The sequence below is a fragment of the Podarcis raffonei genome, chromosome 2 (assembly GCF_027172205.1).
Source record: "Podarcis raffonei isolate rPodRaf1 chromosome 2, rPodRaf1.pri, whole genome shotgun sequence".
In the NCBI taxonomy this organism is placed as follows: domain Eukaryota; kingdom Metazoa; phylum Chordata; class Lepidosauria; order Squamata; family Lacertidae; genus Podarcis; species Podarcis raffonei.
The window spans coordinates 9975853-9995437 of NC_070603.1; the positions used below are offsets into that span (position 1 = coordinate 9975853).

The 19585-nt window shown below is 47.9% G+C and overlaps 2 protein-coding genes across 6 annotated transcripts; one reads left to right on the forward strand and one right to left on the reverse strand.

Annotated features, from left to right (window-relative positions):
• Positions 1 to 3245: 3245 nt before the first annotated feature.
• Positions 3246 to 13459, forward strand: LOC128405985 (zinc finger protein 436-like). Of its 5 annotated transcripts, none has more exons than XR_008328390.1 (5): positions 3246 to 3822; positions 7065 to 7180; positions 8184 to 9339; positions 9635 to 9672; positions 12039 to 13459. XR_008328390.1 is itself a non-coding variant. In XM_053373040.1 (3 exons), the coding sequence occupies exons 2-3, from the start codon at positions 7105 to 7107 to the stop codon at positions 8987 to 8989; spliced, it is 882 nt and encodes a 293-aa protein (XP_053229015.1). In that variant the 5' UTR covers positions 3246 to 3822; positions 7065 to 7104; the 3' UTR covers positions 8990 to 9602. The 5 variants fall into 5 exon arrangements, 3 of the variants coding, with proteins under 3 accessions (XP_053229015.1, XP_053229026.1, XP_053229019.1); XR_008328389.1 differs by lacking the exon at positions 12039 to 13459 and adding an exon at positions 10461 to 10682 and having other exon boundaries at positions 9635 to 10246; XM_053373040.1 differs by lacking the exons at positions 9635 to 9672; positions 12039 to 13459 and having other exon boundaries at positions 8184 to 9602.
• Positions 11885 to 18743, reverse strand: PFDN5 (prefoldin subunit 5). Its single transcript, XM_053373073.1, has 6 exons — positions 18616 to 18743; positions 16051 to 16153; positions 15038 to 15069; positions 13847 to 13921; positions 12148 to 12253; positions 11885 to 12038 (listed from the first exon to the last, which is right to left on the reverse strand). The coding sequence occupies exons 1-6, from the start codon at positions 18685 to 18687 to the stop codon at positions 11959 to 11961; spliced, it is 468 nt and encodes a 155-aa protein (XP_053229048.1). The 5' UTR covers positions 18688 to 18743; the 3' UTR covers positions 11885 to 11958.
• Between the last annotated feature and the right edge of the window lie 842 nt (positions 18744 to 19585).

A 19585-nucleotide genomic window follows, 5' to 3' on the forward strand; every position in this document is an offset into this window, starting at 1 on the left:
CAATATATGTTTTATATCACTGCACATTTTTACATTAATCCTGCTAATGTCTTAATCTGTTTACAATAGTCTTGTAAATATTCAATAAACAGTTTCCATTCTTTATTAAAAACTTTGTCATCTTGATTTCTTATTCTTCTGTTAAACTTAGCCATTTCTGCATAATGCAGTAGTTTCTGTCACCATTCCTCTTTAGTCAGGACATTTTCTTCTTTCCATCTTTGGGCAAATAGCATTCAAGCGGCCGTGGTCACATACATAAATATTTTTTTGTATTGTTTTAGGTAACTTTGCTCTACTTCTGGTTGCTCAGCTGTTGTGTTGAGCTGTGCTGTGGCTTGGCTTAGTGCATTGGTAGGCAAACTAAGGCCCGGGGGCCAGATCCGGCCCAATTGCCTTCTAAATCTGGCCCGCGGATGGTCTGGGAATCAGCATGCTTTTACATGAGTGGAATGTGTCCTTTTATTTAAATGCATCTCTGGGTTATTTGTGGGGCCTGCCTGGTGTTTTTACATGAGTAGAATGTGTGCTTTTATTTAAAATGTACCACTGGGTTATTTATGGGGCATAGGAATTCGTTTATTTCCCCCCCCCAAAAAAAAATAGTCCGCCCCCCCCCAAGGTCTGAGGGACAGTGGACCGGCCCCCTGCTGAAAAAGTTTGCTGACCCCTGGCTTAGCTTGTCATCCAAACCTGAGCTCATGGTTTGGCTCTCTTCAGACAAACCAAGAGCTGTAACCAAGGCTTGTCCTATGGTTTATGGTTTGTGGTTTGTTTGGGAGAACTAACCCACATGCCTGGGTTCAGACTACACACTATGCTTAGCTCAGCTCATCCCAACGACAGAACCACCAGGGAGCAGCAAAGTGTCCGGGATCTCTTCCTTAGGAGCCTACATGCTTGTGCGTTCATGGTTTGGCTCACTGTGATCTGCAAACCAAACCCGTAACACGTCCCTTGAAGCATTTCCACCCTTAAATTGAGTACATTTAAGACATATGGATTATGGCAGACGTCATGCTTCAAACACCAGTGTTGGAAGCATACAGGAGCTAGAGTAAACAGCAGTGTGTATACCACCTCTGTCATCTCCCATTAAATCCAGTGGGCCTACTTGTGTGTAAAATTTAGTTGACTTCCACCCTTTGGCAGGTACATCAATAGGTGGTGGAGGAATTAATGCAGAGTACCACAACGTTCCTCACACTGCTTCCACTGAAATATATGAGGCTTTTTTCCATATGATCTGGGATGCTGTGGTACGCACATCCTGTCAGTGGCACCCTTACATTATTTTAAATTCTGGAGTTACAGGGGCCCCCTCTTCAGACCACAAATGTGACATTATCTTTATTCAATGTATGGCAGGGTAAGCCAGTCCTCCTTTGCTTAATGGCCTTGGGCTTAACTACCTGAAAACCCTACCCAATATATTTTGGCATATATTTTGACAAACCACTGTAATAAAACACAGTCCAACCATCTCGTCCCCTGCCGTCCCCTTCTCCTTGTGCCCTCCATCTTTCCCAACATCAGGGTCTTTCCCAGGGAGTCTTCTATTCTCATGAGATGGCCAAAGACTTGGAGCCTCAGCTTCAGGATCTGTCCTTCCAGTGAGCACTCAGGGCTGATTTCCTTCAGAATGGAGAGGTTTGATCTTCTTGCAGTCCATGGGACTCTCAAGAGTCTCCTCCAGCACCAGAATTCAAAAGCACCAATTCTTCGGCGATCAGCCTTCTTTATGGTCCAGCTCTCACTTCCATACATCATTGTGATGTATGTATGATGTATGGAGGGGTGGTCTTGAGTTCCAGGGCAGGGAATTTAAAATGTCTATATAAGGGCAGGCACACCTTGGTTCTGGGTCCTCCTCCGTCCTCCTGCGTGTGAGGGGAGCACCCTGTTGCAACAGATCAATAAAGACCAGGCTTCCTAGCCACTTTGCTTCTCAATATACAGTGGTACCTCGGGTTACAGACGCTTCAGGTTACACACTCCGCTAACCCAGAAATAGTGCTTCAGGTTAAGAACAGAAATCGGGCTCCGGCGGCACGGCAGCAGGAGGAGGCCCCATTAGCTAAAGTGGTGCTTCAGGTTTATAACAGTTTCAGGTTAAGAACGGACCTCTGGAACAAATTAAGTACTTAACCTGAGGTACCACTGTACTCTGGTTGGCCTCTGTTATTTTCTCCTACCAATAGGGAGCCCACATAAGGACTCTATACGGGCTCTTGGATACCCCATAAGGGAAAAAGGGCAGATTTTGTTTACAACAACACAAAATGGCACACATGCCCCACCTCTCCGCCAGGGAATAAGAGGAACAAAGATGGAATCACAGAATTGTAGAGTTGGAAGGGACGCCAAGTGTCATCTAGTCGACCCCCCTGCAATGATGCAGGAATCTCAGCTGAACAAATATCCACATCAAGATCTTGCCACGTTGGTGGGCTGGCCCTGGTCCTACTATGAGGGTCTTCTGCTGGCACCTTCTGGGTGCATCGCCAAAGAAAAGGGTGTTGTTGTTGTTTAGTCGTTTAGTTGTGTCCGACTCTTCGTGACCCCATGGATCAGACCACGCCAGGCACTCCTGTCTTCCGCTGCCTCCTGCAGTTTAGTCAAACTCATGCTGGTAGCTTTGAGAACACTGTCCAACCATCTCGTCCTCTCTCGTCCCCTTCTCCTTGTGCCCTCCATCTTTCCCAACATCAGGGTCTTTTTCAGGGAGTCTTCTCTTCTCATGATGCGGCCAAAGTATTGGAGCCTCAGCTTCAGGATCTGTTCTTCCAGTGGGCACTCAGGGCTGATTTCCTTCAGAATGGATAGGTTTGATCTTCTTGCAGTCCATGGGACTCTCAAGAGTCTCCTCCAGCACCATAATTCAAAAGCATCCATTCTTCGGCGATCAGTCTTCTTTATGGTCCAGCTCTCACTTCCATACATCACTACTGGGAAAACCATAGTTTTTACTATACGGACTTTTGTTGGCAAGGTGATGTCTCTGCTTTTTAAGATGCTGTCTAGGTTTGTCATTGCTTTTCTCCCAAGAAGCAGGGGTCTTTTCGTGGCTGCTGTCACCATCTGCAGTGATCATGGAGCCCAAGAAAGTAAAATCTCTCACTGCCTCCATTTCTTCCCCTTCTATTTGCCAGGAGGTGATGGGACCAGTGGCCACGATCTTTGTTTTTTTGATGTTGAGCTTCAGACTATAAAGTTTGCGCTCTCCTCTTTCACCCTCATTAAAAGGTTCTTTAATTCCTCCTCACTTTCTGCCATCAAGGTTGTGTCATCTGCATATCTGAAGTTGTTGATATTTCTTCTGGCAATCTTAATTCCGGCTAGGGATTCATCCAGCCCAGCCTTTCGCATGATGAATTCTGCATATAAGTTAACAGCTCTCAGCCAGCTGCTGACCTCCCCGTCCCTAAGGGAGAAGAAACTCGCCCACCTACTTTTCCGACGGCATCTTTCACCCCTCAGGGTGCATATATAGACACCCCACTTTCCTTTTCAAGAAAGCATGCTGATTTACTAGGACAACACCGCCCCCCTCCCCATCTCTTAACCATAGAGCTAGCAATACCTCCCTCTTCCTAGCGATCACCAGGAAATACAGCAGCGGAGAGGAGGTGGAATAGGGGATTAAATCTAACTGGGACCTTCCTGTTCCCAGCAGCCCCCTGAGCTGAGCTGAGAGTTGAGCTGGAGTGCAATCGCTGCCGTGGCTCAGCCTCCTTTCTCTTGCCTCAGGTGGGGGTGGTGTCTGGAAAATAAAAATAAATCAGAACGGGTTACCTTGCTTCCTTCATCTTCCCAGGGCAAGTGAGTTTGAACCGATGGATTTGCGGGGGGGCGGGGAGGTACCAGCAAAGGGGGGGGGGGTCATTGCATTTGCAAGATTTGCAAGCGGAATTGGCAAGATTTGCAAGGGGAGCATCGCTAGGCACGACCTCCCTCCCTCTGCAAACCGCATCCCGAGTGGGCAGCACTGCGCCCTTTTTTCCACTTTGCAAAAGACTTTGCATGCTTATTATTGATCAGATTTCTTCCCCGCTTGCCACCCTTGGTGAGAGTTTCCTTGTTCTTCCCATTGCTCCCGTCTCTCTTTCTCTCGTTCTCACGTCGGTGCAATCTCGAAATGGTTCCCTCTCTCCAGGGATGTGGCATCGCGGCTCAGATCTGCAGGATATCGGGGTCCGGCTGGCCGCCGATTGTCCCCCCCCCCTTCCTCCGCCACCTGCTTGCTCGCCTCTGCCCCCAATGACATTGCTCGATCCCAAGATGGCCACCTCGGGCGAGACAGAAAGCTGTCATTTTCAAAGTTGCGGCTCCGGGGGTGCAGCGAGGCATCGCTGCGGGGCATCAACTTAGAGGTTTCCGGGGCTGAGTAAGGCGGCCGTGGGGATGGGTCTTTATCTTCCTGAGCGGTGCAAAATCGGGGATGGGGCTTTGGGGTACGGGAAGGTGCTGTTGGCTGGTTTTTAACTTTAGAAGACACTATTTAAAGCTCTAAGTATTGCGGCTAACAGATTTATTGTGGCATTGGCGCAACAGCCACGTGATTGGTCTTTGTATTTGTTTGTGTGTGTGCAAGGAGCTTACATGGCCGTCCCTCTGTAATATGTTGTTATAAGGATGGTGCTGTGGGTTAAACCACAGAGCCTAGGACTTGCCGATCAGAAGGTCGGCGGTTCGAATCCCCGCGACGGGGTGAGCTCCCATTGCTCGGTCCCTGCTCCTGCCAACCTAGCAGTTCGAAAGCACGTCAAAGTGCAAGTAGATAAATAGGCACCGCTCCGGCGGGAAGGTAAACGGCGTTTCCGTGCGCTGCTCTGGTTCGCCAGAAGCGGCTTAGTCATGCTGGCCACATGACCTAGAAGCTGTACACCGGCTCCCTCGGCCAATAAAGCGAGATGAGCGCCGCAACCCCAGAGTCGGTCACGACTGGACCTAATGGTCAGGGGTCCCTTTACCCTTTATAAGGATAGTTAGGCATTAGTGGCCTGATTTTCATTTTTATTGTTACTAAGTCTGCATGTGCAACAAGCTTATTATTATTTCATTTTCATTGTCACTAGGTCCCCATGTGCAACAAGCTACAAGCTTCTTCTTCTTCTTCTTCTTCTTCTTCTTCATCATCATCATCATCATTCATTTGCCCTCATCTCCACCCCCCCATGTTCTTCTGGTTGACTGGATTCATATTGTGGGAGGCTTACAATTGGCAGCATTTTTTAGAAAAGGAATATGCTCACCAGTAGCTTGATTACATGGCTGCAATCCCATGCAGTTTCTTGGCAGTGAATCCTGCCAAACGCAATTGGTTTTAATATATTGATTCAGCGGTTAAAGTTGCCTATGGATAGAGCAATCACTCTGAAGCACATTTTGTTGGGAGGTTGCATGCATACCGGGCAGGAAAATAACTCAGCGGGAGAGCATATGCTCTTGTGTGCAGAAGGTTCCTGCTTCAGTCTGGGACAATTAAAAGAGAAGTGGGCGAAGCAGGTTTTGGGGGGAGACCTCCTCTGTTTCAGAGCCTGGAGAGCTGTTGCCAGTCAGGGCAGGAAATACTGGGTTAAACGTAAGAGGAGCCCTGCTGGATCAGCATAACAGGGTTCGACTGCTTAGGGGATGAGGCCTTGACTTCATAGCAGAGCACCTGTTTTGTGTGCAGGATCAATCCCTGGCATCTGCAGGTAGGGTTGGGAGAGAAGTCTGCCTAAAACTTTGTAGAGACACTGCCAACCAGTGTAGGCAGCATTGGGCTAGATGGGCCGATGAATGATGGGTGCAATTTATCTGGTATTTTATTTGAATGGTTCCTTTTGGTTCCTCCCTTGTTAAATGATAAAAGTGGAACAGCAATTAAGGCTTAAGTTGTATGCTGGTCTTCCCCTGTATCTTTTCAGGAAATGCTGGGCTGGTAGCTCTGAATCCTGTTTCAGGGCCCTGCACTACAATTCCCATCTTCCCTGACTGTTGGCTATACCGGCTGGGGCTGATGGGAGTTGGAATCCAATATCCGTGGAGGGACACAGGTTCTCCATCTTTGGTCTACACCACTGCGGTAGTTTCAGAACAAAGTACCGTATTTTTCGCTCTATAGGATGCACCGGACCATAGGAGGGGGAGAACAGGGGGGAAAAATTCTTCCCCTCTCTGCTCAGCGCCCCTTCAGCGAAGCGGCAGGAGAAACGGAGCCCCTTCCATTTCTCCTCCTGCTTCGCTGAAGGGGTGTTGCACAGAGAGGGAAAACTGTGCAGCGCCTCTCCAGCGAAGCCTGGAGAGCGAGAGGGATCGGTGTGCACCAACCCCTCTCGCTCTCCAGGCTTCAGGCGGCTATCCGCAAGCCTTCGGAGTGCAGCGGGAACTCCAGAGTTCTCCCTCTGCGCCTCGGAGGCTTCACATTGCTATCACTGAAGCCAAGGAGCCGGCATTCGCTCCATAAGACGCACACACATTTTTTGAAGGGGAAAAAGTGCGTCTTATAGAGCGAACAATACAGTAGCTGATTCCCCATCTCATGAGATAGGAGGCATTCTCGTGTTCCCAGTGAAAGGATGAGATTCAAATCACTGGTAACTGGAGTGCTTTTGCTCTGTGGTCAAGGCATAGTTTGAGTTGGGAATACCCCTGGAACATATTTTCAAGGTTGGGGCTCAAACCCCGAAATGTGTTGAGGCACTACAAAAAGAGTGTTGCTTAACATGCGCAGAGTGCATTTTGTTCACCGCTGAGCAGGGTGGGCTTTACAGGACAGGGCTTTTAGATCAGAGTGTGCAGTTTTGTGAAGCCTTGGCACTTTTCGGTGTAGAGGTTGAGTCCTCCCAAGTGGAGGTCATAGATTAGCAGAGCTAGATAGGCCTCGCTGTACCAGCGTGGCTCCCACCAGAAGACAAGAGAGAGCATGGCTTGTTAGTCAGAGGAGAGGCTGTTCAATCACAAGCTGTAGACAATTATGTTCCCTTTCGCCCAGTACTGCTTGTTTGTGAACATCTGTTTACCAACTCCAGAAATGCTTGATAGTTCCTCTGATTTCAACTCTCTCATTCCCCCCATAGCAGTAAGATTCTGGCTTGAAGGAGGAAAAAGCTCTTTGAGATGGACTGTGAAGACCCAGGTCGTGTGGAGATCCACAACTCAGAAGATGGCGGGATTGTACGGAGAGTCTACGTAGGTGAGATGCTTGGCCCAGTTGCACATCCTTGCGTGGATCCTATTATTGTTATTACAACATTTTTATTATGCCCTGGTCTAAACCACAGAGCCTAGGACTTGCCGATCGGAAGGTCGGCGGTTCGAATCCCTGTGACGGGGTGAGCTCCCGTTGCTCGGTCCCTGCTCCTGCCAACCTAGCAGTTCGAAAGCATGTCAAAGTGCAAGTAGATAAATAGGTACCGCTCCAGCGGGAAGGTAAACTTGAAGTTAAGTTGAAATGTAGAATAGGGTCATGGGCAAACACACTAGGAATAGGGTCATGGGCAAACACATTTTGGTGTTTTGCATGCAGACAGGACAACCACTGGCAAGTTTAAACCAAACCAGCTTTTCTTGGCCACTTAGGGAAAATAGTAGGAATGGTGCAATAAAACTATGCCAAATGGGAGAAATTATACAAACTATCATAATAAATGTGGGTTGCACCATTAGCTTTTTCATAACACTTGCATGGCCTCGGTCCTGTATACCTGAAGGAGCGTCTCCACCCCCATCATCCAGCCCGGACGCTGAGATCCAGTGCTGAGGGCCTTCTGGTGGTTCCCTCACTGCGAGAAGTGAGGTTACAGGCAGAGGGCCTTCTCGGTAGTGGCGCTCGCCCTGTGGAATGCCCTCCCAGCAGATGTCAAGGCAATAAACAACTATTTTACTTTTAAAAGACAACTGAAGGCGGCCCTGTTTAGGGAAGTTTTTAATGTCTGATACTGTATTGTTTTTAATATTCAGTTGGAAGCCACCCAGATGGGCGGGGTATAAATAATTTATTATTATTATTATTATTATTATTATTATTATTATTATTATTAAGCAGGTGTGTGGCTGTTTTTAAACTCAGCCCTGGTGGGTTCCCATTTTTGAAAACCTCAGGCTTAAAGACCCATTCTTCTGACTTCTGGGGATCAGCTTGTGGGTCTTGGTGCATTGCTCCTGCGGCTGATCTATGTGGCTGTTTTCCCTTACAGCTGACAAAGGTGAAGATGATCTGGAGCACGAGACTATGCAATCCAGCATTCAGCATGGACAGTCCAACTGGAAGGCAAATTCCCAGCAGGAAGGATCAGCAGTGGATCGACAGGGGAGCCCGCTAGCCCCTGACAGCTATGGCGAGGGGGCGGTTGCCGCCGCAGTGGTCTCGCGCTCCACCAAGCAGCGCCCCTTCATCTGCAACGAGTGCGGCAAGAGTTTCAGCCACTGGTCGAAGCTGCTGCGGCACCAGCGCACGCACACTGGCGAGCGGCCCAGCACCTGCACCGACTGCGGCAAGAGCTTCTCGCAGAACTCGCACCTGGTGCAGCACCGGCGTACACACACCGGCGAAAAGCCGTACGTCTGCCGGGACTGCGGCAAGAGCTTCAGCTGGAGCTCCAATCTCATCCAGCACCAGCGCATACACACGGGAGAGCGCCCTTACACGTGCGGGGACTGCGGGCGCAGCTTCACTCAAAGCAAGAACCTGGCCAAGCACCGGAGGACGCACACGGGTGCCCGGCCGTTCCGCTGCCCCGAGTGCGGGCGGGGCTTTGCGCACACGGCCGGCCTGGTCAAACACCAGCGCCTGCGCCACGACACGGACTCTCCCATCGGGCACCCTTGCCCGGAATGCGGGCAGCGCTTCCGGGCACCTTCTGAGGTGGAGCGCCACCGCGTGGCTCACCATGGCGTCGCCCCCTCGGAGCCCTTCATTTGCGTGGAGTGCGGAGAGTGTTTCACCAAGAGAACCACGCTCATCCGCCACAAGAGAGTGCACAAGCCCATCTTTGTGCGTTGAGGTTTTTCGTTCCCCCCTGCGGGAGAGGAATTCCAAACGTCGATGCCCAGGCTTGCGGCCTGAAGACTACAGGTTGGGGTCCGAGGTGACTCTGGACTGCAACCTGGGTGTCGCTTGACCAGGTCAAAGGCCCTGATGGGGCCAACGTGCAAAATCCACTGGGTGGTGACGAGGAGGAGGAGGGAAGAAGAGAAGACAGGGCTCAGAGTTTGGACTTCAGGCCCGTGTCGGGAGAGAGACTGGTTGCAGCCCAGATCTCGAACTGCCTGTGGGGCAGAATGAAAGCGGAGCACAACTAACTCACCTGCTGAGAATCTACAGGCCCTGGACCCTCCTCCTGTACATACAATGTGTGTTGGGGGGGCGGTTCTTTAGTTAGAAGCCATAATAGAAGACCTTCAAGGGGAAGGAGGGGGAAGAGATCCAGTCAGCAAGTCTCCGTGGGACTTGGATGGAAGAAAGAATTCAGACGAGGAAGCATCTCGCAGCAGAACTGAGTTGCCTCAGGGAAGGAGCATGGACCATTGGGGCAGGGGAAATTGGACGGCGGTTGAGGAGGGGACAGGGAGATTGAACAAAACCTTGTGAAATAAAAGTTTTGTGTATCTCCTGATCTCAAAGTGCCAAACTCGTTCTTTCTTTCAGAAGTTTGCGATCGAACAAGGGCAGTTCGAGAGACCAAGGTAGGCAATGTGGCGGAATGGGAACATGGACCAAATTCTGAGCAGGAGATGAACGGCACTATTAAAAAGGCCACTCACTGGGAGACTGTGGTGGCTGATGGGCTGTACAGAAGAAGAAGAAAAGGAGACACTATGGACTAGAAGACGTTTAAGCCCAACAAGAGAACATAGCAAGTCTTTTTTTTGCAGTGCAGGGTACAAACTGGGCATCTGGGGCAGAACGTAGTTCATTTTAAAGCTGTTCCTTGTGTTTATGGCTATGGATGCTAGTTATGCAAAAGACAGTTTTCATAGATAGGTCTTGATCTTCCCAGCCTCATGTTCCTCTCCTGATACTTTTTGCATACCCACATTCCTCTACCTATCACTATATTACTACAAGCATACTTTATCAACTACAGTCAAGCAAAAACTGCAAAGGATAGACCTCTACAATAGTAGTAACAGTATTATCTGGCCTTTAAGTGAGTTCTTCAGATGCTGAGGGTTCCTGCAGGGGAGGAAATTTGTTGTTTCCCCCCTATTAAATGAAACATCTTTGCTTTCTGGTTTCCTGAGAAAACTTAGAAATACAGTGGTACCTCAGGTTACATACACTTCAGGTTACAGACTCCGCTAACCCAGAAATATTACCTTGGGTTAAGAACTTTGCTTCAGGATGAGAACAGAAATCGTGCCTCCGGTGGCGCAGCGGCAGCAGGAGGCCCCATTAGCTAAAGTGGTGCTTCAGGTTAAGAACAGTTTCAGGTTAAGAACAGACCTCCAGAACGAATTAAGTACATAACCAGAGGTACCACAGGGAGACTAGTGAATGAGAGGTATACAGATTCAGGCTGCTGACACAACTACGAAATGTCTCTATGTGGAGGAGATAGTAGTAACGTGCTTTAGGATTGCAGGCTGAAAGTGTTAGGGGCTTATTGAATTCTATGGCTGCATTTGGATATAGCTCAACCATGGTTTAATGCACAGACAGGGAAGCTGTGGCATTCCAGATGGTGTTGGACTCCTAGTTACTGGCCATGCTGGCGTAAGATGATGGGAGTTGAAAGTCCCAACTGGAGGCCCATAGGTTAAGCATTAACAGAATCAACTTCAGGAAGCCCGGATGTTCCTTGCCCTCTGGCTGAAGCAAGTAAGCTTCATAAACTTTGAGAGAAATTCAACATAGTGCTATGGCAATCATTCAGACAGTGCAAGCACTTCAGCTTTCCAGATGGAACAACCCCCCCATGCTGTTCTGGGAGCTCCACCAAGCCAATTTGGGGAAGAGAGAGGCGGCAAAGGCACTGGTGCTTGTAGGACTTGTTATATGAGTGCGCCCCTAAGGGTCTTAAGTTTGCTTCTTTCAACTAATCATTGTTACAATTAACTAGTTTGTCCGGGTTAAGATGGCACGGATGGTTGTACCTATTCTAAAACAGAAACAAAAGGATTCTGGACTCCTCCTCGATGCTGCAGCAGAGGATAAGGGGAAAAGTATGTGAGTCCAAAGCTTGCAGTGCAAACCAGCCCTATTGGATTTACTTTGGAATAAATATGCTTATGACCACACGAGAGGGCCTTCTCGGTAGTGGCGCCCGCCCTATGGAACGCCCTCCCTTCAGATGTGAAGGAAATAAGCAACTATCTTATCTTTAAAAGACATCTGAAGGCAACCCTGTTTAGGGAAGTATTTAATATTTAATGCTGTATTGTTTTTAACACTCGGTGGGAAGCCGCCCAGAGTGGCTGGGGAAACTCAGCCAGATGGGCAGGGTATAAATAATAAATTCTTAGCCCTAGGACGTAGACATATTCTCCCTCAATATCATTTCATACATATATCTGATTAATGTTATTTGCCCAAGATCTAAACAGGTTAACAGCTGCTCACTTCTATTTCCCAGTTCCTTGCCTTCGCCTCCCATTTCTGAAGATCACACTAGCGGGTCCACACACATTGCATTTTCTCTCATCCTACCAGTTTATTTTGTACAATTCCATTTACAAGTGACAAAAATTCCCCACTGGGCTTTAAAAATGAAAGGCCATCTCATGTCACAATCAGCAATACATAACAACCACCCCAAGAATAAAATTGGCGAAAGCCCGTCGCCTTAAAAGGATGGGATCCTCAAAATGGTCATTGTTCCCATAAAAGATTTTGTTATATCACAATCCCGTATTTATTAAAGCAACTAACGCCCCACCCCCTCCTCACCCTCAGCTGCACCCTGGGGGAGCAAAATCGGGTTTACATCACAAAATGGTGAACTGCGAAGGCATGTGTGTGACCAGTGTTTGCTAGGCCTTTGTTGCGGCTGCCTGTGAGGTCCCCGCTGCTGCTAGTTGCTGAATCTTATGGCTCATCATCTCTATTACAGCTGCAAAAGAAGAAGCAAAGAAGAGTAAAGAACTTCACCCCAGCCACAGCCGCTCGGATCAAAATGGAGCCTCACCAATTCCAGGGCTTTGCCTGCCCTCAGGCCCCACCTTGCTTCATTGCGTGCTTCTCCTGGAGTGCCGGCTGGATTTTCTCCATCTGTTTCGTCAGGAAATCAATCTTCCTCTTGAAGAAATCTCTGGCGTCGTCCACTGACTGCAACATCAAATGCACTTGGTGGATATCGTCAAAATAGCTTTCTAGACAAAGGATGCTGAGCCAGACCCTTAAACCGCTAAGGAGGCATATTCAAAACAATTTTGAATTCTCCAATCTGGTGCCCTTCCAAATGCTGTGGACTACAACTCCCATCCGCCCCAGTCAGCAAAGGATGATGGGAGCTGTAGTCCAACAACATACGGGAGACCTGACTTAAACCCTTAACCAGTCTGGCGTGCTCTGAATCTTTCATACTCACACCTGCCATAGAGTCTATCTCTTTGGATATACGAAACCCCTGCTAAGAAATTTTACTAGTCTTACGGGAACTGTTTGGCCTTCTCTTTCAAATTTGTCAGACATAATGCCCAAAGAGGAACATTTGTTCCTTTTCAGGTTAGGCCTATTCCAGTAACAAGTCTATTCAAGGGCCATTTCATATTTGATGCCGGATGGTGTGGTCGCTATAAAAAACATGGATCTATCTTAAAATGTTGAAAGGGCCCATGGCATCAGCTCCCCAGCAACACAGAGTGAATCCATACTATTGGACCAATCCACACTGAAATCCATTTACCAATCTTATAGAGACAGCCAGGAACAACAATGGGCAGAATTGAGCATCTGCTGGGACCAAAAACTGTTGAGAAGCCCATTTTTGGTCCCCAACTCCATTCTTCTTACTAATTCTTCTTACTATTCTCCGTTTTTCTTACTAATTCCCATGGAGGGAATGTGCTCTTCCAGGCACACTAGCAGCACAAATCTATAGGCACAAAAATTACATAAGAAATGAAAGCCTCCTCCTTAACAGAATTCTATTTTAATGAACTGAATAGAGCCAAAGTTTTATGAGTCATTGGAGGTAAGAGAGTGTGTTTCTGTATGAACTGAATAATGCTTAGCTTATTTTTTTAGGTGTTATTTTGTTAATATTGTTATATAGGTTATAAATGCCTTACTGATTTGTTAATCATATAATATGACATATGCTGTTACTGTGATTCTTAGCTTATTTTCTAGTTGGTTTGTTAATATTGTAATTGTTTTGTTAATGATACTATATGATTTATGCTGTATTTGTGAAGTTCAATTATGTCATTTTTATTTATTGTTTGTAAGCCACTTTTGGGGTTCATTTGAATGGAAAAGCAGCAGAGAAATGCAATCCATCAAATCAAAACAATCATATTTGTCAAGAAATCCCTTTCCCCGACCTCTGATTGAAATCCCCTGTTTATGAAGCCGGTTATGGTCATACAGCGGTATGGGAATGCAATTTGTACATTCTCAATGACATTGCCTCCCATCTCCTGGCCCAAATACACAGGAAGGGAAATGTGACAAAGAGGGCAGGCTGATAAGCTTCCAGGGCCCCACAAAAACCCATCCATATTGAGAGCCCCAGAAACAGTCAATTCAGGCAGAATACCAAAATCTGCCTTGAGAATGGTTCGACTCAACCCAACACTTCAAGGCAGAAAGTACTGGAGCATTAGACCATAGCAGGCCCCAACATTTCACATGAACTCAAACCATGCAGCTGCTTTAATAAGAATTCCACGTGAATCTCAAGAACGGAAGTCTTACCTTTTCTACATAGTAACCTGTTCCTACATCTATCAAGACATTGGTAACATCAGAAAGCTTCCCAGGAACGTACATCTGTGAGAGAGGTTAAGGAAACGCAGAAGGAACAGGGAGGAACCATGTGACATGCAGGTAATCCACAACCTGTGTGTGGCTCTTCCATGTGGACCACACGGATGCCCAAGCTACCATGTGCTAGACTGATGTCTTACCAATGGATGGGATGACAGCCAATACATAGAAGCTCAATCCAGACAAGACTGGATATTTTACCTTGATTGGTCAACAGCAGCCCAGTGAGCTGTTTTAGCCTGAAGATGCAAATGATCTTTTAGTCTGAGGTTGCAGCACCACATGATACAATGAGGTTCAAGCAAGCTGGCTGCAGTTGGATATTTTACATTTATCATAATGGAGACTTGAGTGTCAGTGATACGATGAGGTCACAGCCATAAGCTGACATCACTGACACTCAAGTCTCCATTATGACACATGTAAAATATCCAACATTATTAAAGGCATGAGGTGTCAAAACAATTGGGGATACAGTTCCCAAGCGGTGCCTTCAACTGCAGCCGGCTTACATAAACCATTCAACTTCGGTTTAAACAAATGCGTACCGCTTACTTCTAAACCAATCATTTGTCCAAAAACAGTTGGGATAGTAGGACAAAAATCAAGAACCACGGGGAATAGGAGGACGCAAGTGCTGAAGATAAAAAACCCAGGTGGCCAGTGCAAGATGTACCTGCTCAACCCAGCTGCTGAAAAACTCCCAAAGCCTTTTACTCTGAACCATGAAACGGGCTCCAGAGAGAACGATGAGACGTTTTCACTCTTCTAATAAGGTATCTCCACAAATGTGGTCACAGATGAGAGGATGGAAGGATTCTATGAGAGATGTTGCTCCCTGAAAAGTTTTATGCCACGGCTCGGGAGCCTGTGGCTCTCCAGATAATGTTGGACTCCAACTCCTTTTAGGCCCATCCAACAAAGCCAATGGTTAGGATGATGGGAGTTGTAGTTCAGTGACATCTGCAAACCACAGGTTCTACGTGCCTGTTCTAGACACTTTGTTGTAGATTAATCCAACGGTCAAATTATAGGAAAAGAATGGCTGATTAAGGGAGAAAGGTTTTGCGCCGTAGGCTGTGCTGCTACCATACCACCACCATCTTGAGGAAAGGATACAGAGCTGGAAAGTGGGACCAGTAGCTCTTTACCTGTTGAGACAAAAATATAGGACTTTTACATTACAGAGCATCTCCACAATAATGATTTGTCAAAGTCAGAATCCAATTGTGCCATGTAATTTATTGGTTACTTTTGTAAAACATAAAAAACACACATCTGAGTTGAAGGAACTACCATTGAGCTCCTTCATACAGTGGTACCTCGCAAGACGAAATTAATTCGTTCCGCGAGTTTTTTCTTCTTGCGAGTTTTTTGTCTTGCGAAGCACGGTTTCCCATAGGAATGCATTGAAAATCAATCAATGCGTTCCTATGGAAACCGCCTTCAGACCAGGTCCAGGGACAGTCTGTCCCCCGACCTCTTCTGAAGGCTGGGGGGGGGGGGACAAGGGCTTTTCTTCCCACCGCCAGCCTTCTTCTGAAGGCCGGCGGTGGGCGAAAGTCTTTGCTCCCGCCTGCCTTCAAAAGCCGTCCGGGATAGCGGAGAAAAGCGCTGCGCTTCTCCGCTATCCCGGGAAGGCAGGCGGTCAGGAGCAAAGACTTTTGCCCCCCGCCGGCCTTCAGAAGAGGTCCAGGACCTCTTCTGAAGGCTGGCGGTGGGCGAAAGTCTTTGCTCCCGACCGCCAGCATTTTAAAAGAGGTCCCCGGAGATTACCCTATGGGCTTTCTTCTTGCGAAGCAAGTCCATAGGGAAATTCGCCTGGCGAAGCACCTCGGAAAACTCTTTCTTCTTGCGAGTTTTCCGTCTTGCGAGGCATTCGTCTTGCGAGGTACCACTGTATCTTTCATACCATTTTCTAAGAAACCACAGTAAGGCATGTTTCACTCATATTCTAAGGAGTGGAACAAGGAAGATATTTGACCTAAAGTTAACACAATCATTATACATCGCTACTAACTTTTAGTATTTGTGTCAATATTCTGCATTTTCATTGTTGTAACCCACTTTGAATTCATCTTTTTCGGGGGCGGGGAAGCAGGATATAAATTTTAAAATAAAGAGTCACTTGCCTTCATTGGTTTTATTCAAAACTGTCAGACAGTCCTTGGCTTCCACATATTTTGTCTGCACCACCTTAAGTTGTGCAATGGATGAAGAAAGGAACTCCACTTCCTATAGAAGGCATACAAAAATCAAGGCTCAGCATCAAATAACTTTGTTGCCACCAGGGGCCACTATTCTACTATAAGTACTACAAACATTACTCTAGTAATGGTGGGATATTGCTTCCATGATGCTCCAACTGCTCCCATCAAAAAGCCCTGTAAGCGTTGGAGGACACTCACAAAGTTCTGCAATCACTTGGAGGAGGGGAAAGACTACAAAGTGAGGGGGGTCATTCATCCCTCACTTCCCAATCTCTTAACAGGAGGATAACATAAAAATGTTGAAAGGATTACTGAAATGCAGAAGACAATGAAGACTGACGCTACCTGATCTTCCCATTGCATCACAAACCAGGTCAAGGAAGTGACAAAAAAAGAAAGCATGCATGTACTACACAAATATTTGCAAGGGATTGAATCTCCACAGGAAAGAGGTAGGTAGGTTACAAAAAAATCTAAAGTTCATGGAGATCCAATCTTACTCAAAGCCCTCTGCTTCAAAAGCAGTATGGTACTCCTGAGAGTAAGGTAAAGGTAAAGGGACCCCTGACTATTAGGTCCAGTCGTGGCCGACTCTGGGGTTGCGGCGCTCATCTCGCTTTATTGGCCGAGGGAGCCGGCGTACAGCTTCCGGGTCGTGTGGCCAGCATGACTCAGCCTCTTCTGGTGAACCAGAGCAGCGCATGGAAACGCCGTTTACCTTCCCGCCAGAGCGGTACCTATTTATCTACTTGCACTTTGACGTGCTTTCGAACTGCTAGGTTGGCAGGAGTAGGGACCGAACAATGGGAGCTCACCCCGTAACGGGGATTCGAACCGCCGACCTTCTGATCAGCAAGTCCTAGGCTCTGTGGTTTAACCCACAGCGCCAAACGCGTCCCCTCCTGAGAGTAGGGATACCCAGATCCCCTGAGGCTCAGATCCTGAGCTTCACAGGATGATGAGGCAGGAAGCTCAGAGGTGTCCACTAAATGCTCAAGTGAAGAAGAATTCAGCCTTCTCTTTTCACCCCTCCAACCCTTGATTCTGGCCCTTCTCCCTTCCACTGGAGGAGACCTTGAAAAAAGGAGGCCGAGCTGCGACCTTATCCACACTGACGGGGAGCACGCCCCCGCTGAGTCCCGTGGAACATACTTTCAAGTATCATAGAATTGTAGAGTTGAAACGAACTCAAAGGGTCATCTAGTCCAACCCCCTGGAATGCAGGAATCTCAAATAAAGCATCTATGACAGATCAAAAACCTCCAAGGAAGGAGCACCCACAACCTCCCAATGGAGTCCCTTCCACCATTGAACAACTCTTAACTGTCAGAAATTACCTCCTGATGTTTAGCAGGAATCTGCTTTCTTGTAACTTGAACCCGTTGCTTCAGGTTGTGGCCTCTGGAGCAAGCTCGCTCCATCCTCCATGTGACAGCCCTTGAGATATTTGAAGGTGGCAATCCTAACTCCTCTCGGTCTCTTTCTTTTCCAGGTTAAACATACGCAACCTCCCTCCACCATTCCTCATTTTGCAAGACCCTCGATCGTCTTGATTTGCACTCCTTTGCTTCTAAGCATCTTTCTTAAATTGTGGTGCCCGGAATCGGACACAGATCTTCCAGGCGTGGTCTGACCCAAGGCAGAATAAGAGCAATCCGATGACTTCCCTTATTCCCTGGGGCACTATATTTCCGCTAAGGCAGCCTAGGATAGCATTGGCCTTTTTTGATGGGGTGGTGCGATTATTCTTGTTTGAATTGTGACCCAAACTTTAATGGCAAATTAACAGCACCCATGCATTTTTAAAAACCATTATGTACAGTGGTACCTCAGGTTAAGTATTTAATTCGTTCCGGAGGTCTGTTCTTAACCTGAAACTGTTCTTAACCTGAAGCACCACTTTAGCTAATGGGGCCTCCTGCTGCTGCCGTGCTGCCGAAGCACGATTTCTGTTCTCATCCTGAAGCAAAGTTCTTAACCTGAAGCACTATTTCTGGGTTAGCAGTGTCTGTAACCTGAAGCGTATGTAACCTGAAGTGTATGTAACCTGAGGTACCACTGTATTTTGTTTTCTACAGGACACACTGTTTTCAAAACACTGGCGTAAATGGAACCTGTAAGACCCACTTGAATTTTTCCTTGCCATGGGGCATTTCAAAAATGCCTTAAATCGAGTGTTGGGAACCTGGCGGTTGGGACTCCAACTCCCATCACCCCCGACCATTGGCCATGCTCGCTGGGGCTGATGGGAGTCGCAGTCCAGCAGAGCCTTGGAAGGTGGGGGGTTTTTTTGTGGGGCGGGGAGAGGGAAGCACAGATTCCCCATCTCTGCCCTAAATCCCCGATTCATTTCCTACGCCTTGGCTGCCTTAGGCGCGGCAGCCCAACCTCCCTCTCCCGCCTCAGGCTACTTTGAGCGGGAAGCGGCCGGCCGTTCATTCCCCACCCGACCCTCTCGCCCCCAGTCGCTAAGGCTCGTTCTCTCACCTGGTCCAGCTGGTTCTTCAGCACCTCCAGTTGCGGCAGCGAAAGCTCCGTGATGTTCACCTGCTGCGCCATCTTGGGAGGCGAGGGGGGAAAGGCGTCCTCTCCAGCCGGCGGAGTCTATGATCAGTCCGCCTATTGGGACTCGGCAGCTACCGGAAGCTCCGCCCCGCCTCCCTAGCAACTGCCGAAGAGGAAAGAGCCAGCCGACAATGCCACGCGCCGCCCTCACTTCCGGCTGTACGTCGGCGTCCTTCTCTTGCGGGGCGAGAAGGCTGCTTAGAGAATTTATGTAAGGATGTCGAACGGAGCGCTGATTCGTGATTCGGCTCAAAGTTGTTTTGCTCCGTGGGACGAACCTGTTTCTTAATTTTTGTTAAAATCAGTCGAAGGGGAGACTGGGGCGGGAGCTTGTGACTTTGCAGATAAAAGGGAGATGAGTTGACACTCTAAAAAAGGCTGCATAACAGGCAGAAGGGGAAGAAATGGAGGCAGTGAGAGATTTTACTTTCTTGGGCTCCATGATCACTGCAGATGGTGACAGCAGCCACGAAATTAAAAGACACCTGCTTCTCGGGAGAAAAGCAATGACAAACCTAGACAGCATCTTAAAAAGCAGAGACATCACCTTGCCGACAAAGGTCCGTATAAGCTATGGTTTTCCCAGTAGTGATGTATGGAAGTGAGAGCTGGACCATAAAGAAGGCTGATCGCCGAAGAATGGATGCTTTTGAGTTATGGTGCTGGAGGAGACTCTTGAGAGTCCCATGGACTGCAAGAAGATCAAACCTCTCAATTCTGAAGGAAATCAGCCCTGAGTGCTCACCGGAAGGACAGATCCTGAAGCTGAGGCTCCAATACCACTTCATGAGAAGATTCCCTGGAAAAGACCCTGATGTTGGGAAAGATGGAGGGCACAAGGAGAAGGGGACGACAGAGGACGAGATGGTGGGACAGTGTTCTCGAAGCTACT